The sequence below is a fragment of the Triticum dicoccoides genome, chromosome 7B, assembly GCF_002162155.2.
Source record: "Triticum dicoccoides isolate Atlit2015 ecotype Zavitan chromosome 7B, WEW_v2.0, whole genome shotgun sequence".
Taxonomy (NCBI): Eukaryota; Viridiplantae; Streptophyta; class Magnoliopsida; order Poales; family Poaceae; genus Triticum; species Triticum dicoccoides.
Window position 1 is genome coordinate 649952091 of NC_041393.1, and position 7449 is coordinate 649959539.

At 46.7% G+C, this 7449-nt stretch overlaps 1 protein-coding gene across 1 annotated transcript; it reads right to left on the minus strand.

Annotated features, from left to right (window-relative positions):
• Nucleotides 1-3659: 3659 nt before the first annotated feature.
• On the minus strand, nt 3660-5428 carry LOC119341958 (luminal-binding protein-like). Its single transcript, XM_037613803.1, has 3 exons — nt 5339-5428; nt 4994-5237; nt 3660-4739 (listed from the first exon to the last, which is right to left on the minus strand). The coding sequence occupies exons 1-3, from the start codon at nt 5379-5381 to the stop codon at nt 3734-3736; spliced, it is 1293 nt and encodes a 430-aa protein (XP_037469700.1). The 5' UTR covers nt 5382-5428; the 3' UTR covers nt 3660-3733.
• Nucleotides 5429-7449: the final 2021 nt, after the last annotated feature.

Consider the following 7449-nt stretch of genomic DNA (forward strand, 5'->3'; position numbering starts at 1 on the left):
TCTTGGCCTCACCTTGCGGTTGTAGTATCGGCGCAGACTCTGCTGGTAGATGGCGGACCGGCTGAGTGCCAACAGCCAGCCTTCTTCCAGCAGGTCGACGCCATCTTCTCGCGCCTCCTTGGCGTCCGCCTTGGTGAACATGGTGACTCGTGAGGAGTCGAACTCTATGTCCGTCGGGATGACGGCTTCAGCACCATAGACGAGGAAGAAGGGCGTGAAGCCGGTCGACTTGTTCGGAGTTGTGCGCAGGCTCCAGAGGACGGCCGGCAGCTCATCGAGCCAGCAGCCGGCCGAACGCTTGAGAGGCTCGACCAGTCGGGGCTTGATGCCGGACAAGATGAGGCCGTTTACTCGCTCAACCTGGCCGTTTGACAGCAGGTGGGCAACGGACGCTAAGTCCAGTCGGATGCCCTGCGTCGCGCAGAAACACGCCAAGGCTCCTTTGGCAAAGTTTGTGCCATTGTCGGTGATGATGCTATGCGGTATGCCCTACCGAGTGGTGATGTCGGCAATGAAAGTCACGTCAGTTGGCCCATTCAGTTTCTTGATTGGCTTGGCCTCTACCCACTTGGTGAACTTGTGCATGGCGACAAGCAGATGAGTCATGCCACCACGGGCTGTCTTGAATGGCCCCACCATATCCAAACCCCAAACAGCAAAGGGCCAAGCAATGGGGATAGTCTTGAGTGTAGAAGCTGGCAAATGAGGCTTGGAGCGGAATCTTTGGCACCCTTGGCACTTCTGGGCCAACTCTTTAGCCTCTTCGAGAGCAGTCGGCCAGAAGAAACCATGACGAAAGGCTTTGGCAACAAGTGCTCTTGAGGCCGCGTGGTGGCCACATTCACCCTGGTGAATATCTCTGAGGATTGCTTGGCCCTGGTCCGGCTCCACACAGCGCTGGTACACACCAGTGACACTGCGCCGAACCAGCTCTTTGTTGACTATGGTGTATGCCGCCGCCCGTCGTTGCACTTGTCGGGCCAGGGTCTCGTCGGCTGGCAGCTCTTTGTTTACCAGGAATCTGTGGATGGGTTGAGCCCATGATGGTGCTGCTATCTCTCCGACTACTACGACAGCAACTTGTACGAGGGCGGTTGGGCTGGGAGGCAGCGGGTTGGAGTCGGCTGCTGCCTGCTGTCTTGAAGGAGTCCACGGGCCGACTGCTGCAGTCCCCGGGCCGGGCTTTGGAATTCCCAGGCCGGGTGCGACGGCTGCAGTCCCCGGGCCGCCTGCCGAAGTCCCCGTGCCGGCTTCTGGTATCCTCAAGTCGGATCCGACTACTTCAGGAGGGGCCGGCACGAAGATGGAGTCGGACTCTGGAGATGACTTGACAGACGGCTTGAGGAGGCGCTACAAGGCGACGCCGGCTGGTATCGCCTGGTGGGTGGAGCCGATCCGTGACAAGGCATTTGCTTGCTCATTATCATTTCTTGGCACATGGAGGAACTCACATCCGTCAAAGTATCCACTGAGGATACTTTATCTATTCTTCACATTTTCCTTTGTAAGATGATTTTATTCCTGTTGAGGATAATCAATTATGTTGTTAACCCCAGTCATTAAATTATGACAAGGAACTTGGTTTAATACAACTTTTAGATCACTTATTTTTGTATAGATGATAGTTGATATTCTGAGATGGTTAATGTTTCAGTTTTTTTACCTTATACGGTGAAATGTTCATCCATATAAATGGGGAATCTCTTCGTGTACGCTTCTCTGCCACAACATGGGTGCAAAATTAGGAGAACAACTGATCTGTCTCTATGGTGCATGCTTAATTGATTTAACGTGTCCTTTTTGGTGCATATATCTAGCTCCGATTGGTTCTTGATTTCTCTGATTGTTACAAATTAACCGAATTAACGTGACCTTATTTAAAAAAATTGCTGAGTAAACATTCAGAGGGACCTAATTAAGATTGATTATACTTATATGATATGTTTGTTAGTTCCTTTATACTCCAAAAGAAAAAAAAACTGGCTAACAAAACTCTGTCAATGATTAATAATTCAGTGTATAATAATTTATAAGAACAAGTACGATCTCAAGTGAACCTTTGGTTGGAAACGTCTGTTTCTAATTGAACTATAGCCTGTAAAAATATTAATAGCAAGGTTGTGTTTACATTTGTACCAGGAAGTGAATCCACTATCAACTGCATTGTGTAATAATACACACATAGGTAAATAGCTTGCTGATTTAGACAGTTATGAAACTCAAATGACAAATGTAGGATGAATGGAGCAAACAGCAATGACCGCATACAGATTAATGACAATGAAGGTGTTAGTTCCCACCTCTATTTGTTATGACTGTTATGGATCGGAATCTGTTGGATTAGTATATAGCACACGTGCCATTCCTTGCTTAATAGACATGCATTGCTCTGTTTGTCATGGCTGCTCTGCACTTTAGCCTGAGTCTTCAGTTCAGTAATTGTTGTTTCTCCCTAAAACAAAACTGACACTTTGTATGATTGATTACTCAGAGAGCCACAATCACACAAGGAAATCTTAATATGGCACTCAGAGAGCACTTAATATGGCAAATGTGATAATTATCATTAATTAAATATTTTTTGTTAAGTAAAGAGTTTCATGTACTTCTAAACCAAAGATGAAGTTTTTGTCATTAATTTACCTCCAAAGAGTTTCTAACACATTTTTTTGTGCTCAAAATAACCACGGTAGGTGCTTTTACACAACTTTTGCAGGTGCAGCCTAGAGATGCGACAAACCAAAAGAAAACAACCTGGCTCTTCTACAGGAATGAGGAATAGGATGAGCTAATCCGACCTATGTGCTTTTGCTTCCTCTACAACTTGGTTCGGTCCCCCTCTATGTTTTTCTTTGTAAATAGGACTGCTTAGATCAAAAACCCTAATCTAGTTGCCATTGCAAGGATCCCAAGGTTTCTGGATCTGAGAGAAGCTGGGAGAAAAGGGCGTACTGTCCTTTCTTGCTTAGGGGAGAACAAGATGGGACAGGAGTTAGGTGAGGAGAGGGAAGGAGACGACGAGGAGAAACATAGGGGGCGGGCGGGGAGGAAGCACGTGGGGGTGGGGGGACCAGGTGTGTTTCTTCTCAGCTCTATGGCTGGACGCAGGAATGGGGGGATCGAGAGTGGACTGGGACACTTTCCTATCCTGGAGAGGGGGATAGGAAACTTCCTAATCGGGAGGACCGCCAGGGAGCGCTAGAGAGCAGCCGACAGCTTGCTAGACGTGTCCTACAAAGTTTCATGATGAAAAAATATTCATGGATGTCTGGACAAAAAAAACAAAATACTTTCGAGAATTAACCTTTTCATATCATCATTTTTGTTTTCTTTTCCATACCTACACAAATTCTTTTACATTGCGAAATTTTGCATGTTGGTAAAACATTCAACAATGTTTGCCCCGAAAAAGATATACTCCCTCCGTTCCTAAATATTCGTCTTTTTAGAAATTTCAAATAAACGACACATACGGATGTATATAGACATATTTTAGAGTGTAGATTCACTCATCTTGCTCCGTATGTAGTCACTTGTTAAAATCTCTAGAAAGACGAATATTTAGGAACGAAGGGAGTATTTCTTTTTAAAGTTGTTCTTTTTCTACTCTTCAGTCACACGAATGCACGGGCGTCCAGAAACTCCATGTCCTAGATTGTCTCATCCAAAAAAAGGTAACGATTACAAAGTACAATTTTATTTGTAGCACTACAGGACTCAAAACTCTTATATACTATTCAATTTTATTTTCAGACGCCTGCAAAGGACTTCCACGGCAGTAGTAACTATCACAGTTGTCATATGTGAACATTGCATACTCGGGACGGGAGAGCAGAGCAGCGCCGCGAATCGCCGCTTCCTCCTCCACAATTGGCTCTCGGCCATGGAAGTAGTCCCTGAAAAACGCAAGAATCTTGGGGATCCTCACGCTACCGCCGACGAGGATGATCTCGTCAACGCTATCCCACCGGCCGGGAGGGTGCCACCACCGCCACGTCACCAGCAGGTCCACCATGCTCATGGCTCTCGCCAACAGATCATGGTTGAGCTCCTCGAACTCGGCCCTCGTGAGCGGCTGGAAGAAATCCGCGCCGTCCAAGAGCGACTCCACCTTCACAAGCGTGGTATCCCGGTAGGTCAGTGTCTTCTTGGCCCTCTCGCACGCCGCCCTCAGCTCGCGAAGCGCGCCGTCGTCCCGGCGGAGGTCCCGGTGGTGCTTCTCCCCGATAAGCTGGACGAAGTGGTCCACGAGGCGGCCGGTGAAGTCGTCGCCGCCCAGGTGAACATCGTGGCGCCCTTCAATGAGATGAGCCGTGCCGTCTCGAAACTTGAACATGGCGCCGTGGGTCGTGTGGCCGCCCATGTGGAAGACGAGGATGACCATGCCTTCGCGCGCCTTCCCGTGATGGCCGTGCGCCGCGGCCACCGCGACGTGCTCGTCGACGTACCTCGCGGCGGAGAAGCCGCCCTCGAGCCGGGCGGTCGTTGCGAGAAGATGCCTTTTGTAGTCCCTCGAGTGCCAGGGGACGGTCAGTAGGACGTTCCTGATCTTGCGGCCCAGGTGCGCCTCCGCCATCCGCTTCAGCTTGGATATGAGAATTCCGGCGACTTCGTCGGCGGGGAAAACCTTGGCGCCGCCTTCCTCGCTCTGGGTCTGGATAGCGCATCTTCCATCCGGGGTCTCAACGAGTTTGTACGGCACTAGCTCCATCTCTCTCTTCACCACATCCTCAAAAATCCTGCCAACCAGATGAATTACAGCATGATCGGGCATGTTCCAAATGTTGGCATTGCCAAATATTGGCAAGACAAGACTTTTCAACTATTGGCAACTCTATATGAGATAAACAACACAACTCGATAACCAATCAAGTAGTAGCCAATATTTGACACAATGCGAAACATTGGCAATGTCAATTTTTGGCACCAAACCAATTATGCTCTAATACCGCCGACGAAGAGAGGAGGAAAAAAAAACAAGAGAGATTGTTACCTGGAACCGAGGACGCGTTTGAAGCCAGAGACGGCCATCCCGGGGCTGACGGCGGCGTGGTTCAAGGCGGCCTCGCCGAAGAGGGTGGCGTTGGGGGTGAAGGCGACCCAGGAGGGGATGCAGAGCTTGTACGAGTGGCCTGGATTCTGGAGCCCCCCGTAGCCGGCGATGCAGGCCTTGGTGTTGCCGATGTGGATGGCCGTCGTGTTTCCCCTTCGGAACGCCGCCGCACCCGATGCCGCCGCTGCAAGAAGATACTACCATATTAAGCAGCCTGCCGAACCAACTCCCCGTTGAATTGAAAACACTAATACGATTTGACTTGCATAAGCACAAGAGATGTACCGATGAGCAGAAGAACGGCAAGAGGGGGGAGACAACTCGCCATGGATTGATTCGAAGCTTTTACTCCAGTCCAGGCCAGAGAGAGGAAAGAACGAGCACGTACCTCTGTGCCTCTGTTTCGCTGTTCGCCAGGGCCCAGGGGTGTGGTGTGGCACGGGACATGTCACCGCATCTTCGATGGCCGTTGGATCTTGCAAGCAGCGGCTGGTGATGGCAGGGCCGGTACATGTCACCCGCAACATCGAGAGCTTTCCGGAAAAAAGAATCATCATTCTGAGGAAAGTCTGATTTTCCTTTTGGAAACCCAGGAAAGCGTGATTTTATTATTTAACAAACAATAGAAAATTATGGTCTGCATGTTTTATTATTGGGTGTGCCGTGTGACTAGGGTGTGATTATGTTCTTTTTTAGATATTTTATATTTTAATATGTTATTTATTTATTTCCTACCTTTTCAATTTGCAAGTCATAATTTTTCAGAAAAAATAAAAGGCACATTGGCAACACATGGTGAAAATTTATTAAAAAAAAACCCTCTAGTTGCATGCATATGTTGCCGCATGTGTAGTTGCGTGTGGGTGCGCCATATGCAGTTGCTCGGGGTGCACCTTGCGCCCGTGTGCAACTGATACAGTTTTTTTTTAAATGGTTGCATGAGTGTGTTGGTGTCGTGTCCACGATGAAAAATAGAAAATAAGAAATAAGAAATGTAAGAAAACCAAGTTGCGTGGGGTTGGTGCACCTGCAGTTACGTGTGGGGTGACGCATGAAATTTACACCAAGGAGCGAGGATGCAATTATAGTTGCACAAATGCCGACCGACATGTTACATGCAAACAACAGGCATGCAATTGTCGTTTCCGCGTACCAAAAAAGAAAACACATACACCAAGAAACAAAATAATAGTACTATAAAAAACCCAGAGGCAAAAATCTACACCAATCACCTAGTAAAATCACTTATACTTGACTGTTGATTGAGAACAGAACCATTTTGTATTATTTTGGATAGTCTTATTTTTACCAAATATTTTGGGTAAAACAATGTTTACATTCCGACTCATTCCATTTATCAAATAGGAAACTTTCCACTCTCTATTTCAACCCTCTGTGTACCTTCTATATTCTTTTTGCGAGAGAAACTTTCGATCTATTTATACTCAGTCATGCCAAGTATAGAGAACACCAGAGAGAACAAGAGCCTCTATAACCATAGAAATGCAAAAGGGGTTTTCAAAGCCTTTGCATGGATGGAAATTTTCCCTATCAATTTTATAGCGGAGGAATTTCAGTATAGCATATACTTCCTCCGTCCCGAATTACTTGTCACAGAAATTGATAGTAATAAATGTATCTAGAACTAAAATACATCTAGATACATTCATTCCCGTGACAAGTAATTCTGAATGGAGAGAGTATCTGTTTACAAGAGAGAGAAAATGCTATTGAGTGATGGTTCAATACAACAGCGACACTTAATTTGCTATTATAAATGTGCAAGATCTTACTTCTCAGCCCAAACTGAGAGTCATATACTCCTACTTGGCACGGGTGCTCGTTCTGACTTATTTCATACTTTTAAGCGATATTCGTTTAGTGGGAGACGATGTTTTTGTCGACTATGAGATGGATGTATTGACTTGTTTATGCACGGGATTTACAACTAACAGGAATAGACATAACATATGATTAGTGTTTTTGATACTATGGAACTGTGTGGACAATTGTTAGTGTTACAGAGAAAATATCGTATGCTTTGGTTGGATTTTTTTGTCTTTTTTTTTAAATTGTTCGATTTTCTTGACGATCATGAGCTTTCTGTGAAATCTAGTGCAAGTGAATCTTGAACCCTAAGAATTAGAGTATTCTCCCCCCGCAAAAAAGAAAAAATTAGAGTATTCTCCAAAGTACTTTTCTGAGAAACCTTTGAATCGAACGACCCTAAATCTGTGGTTGGGGTGAGCTTCATCTTATCTGGCTCTAGGGTGAGCTTCCCCATCTTCCGACGGTACGGCGTCCTTCGAGCCAGGACGAGGGGTAGGGGTCCTCTTCGGAGATGGTTTCGGGTAGTTTGTTGCAGCTCACCACTCCTGGTGCAGATGAGGGCATGC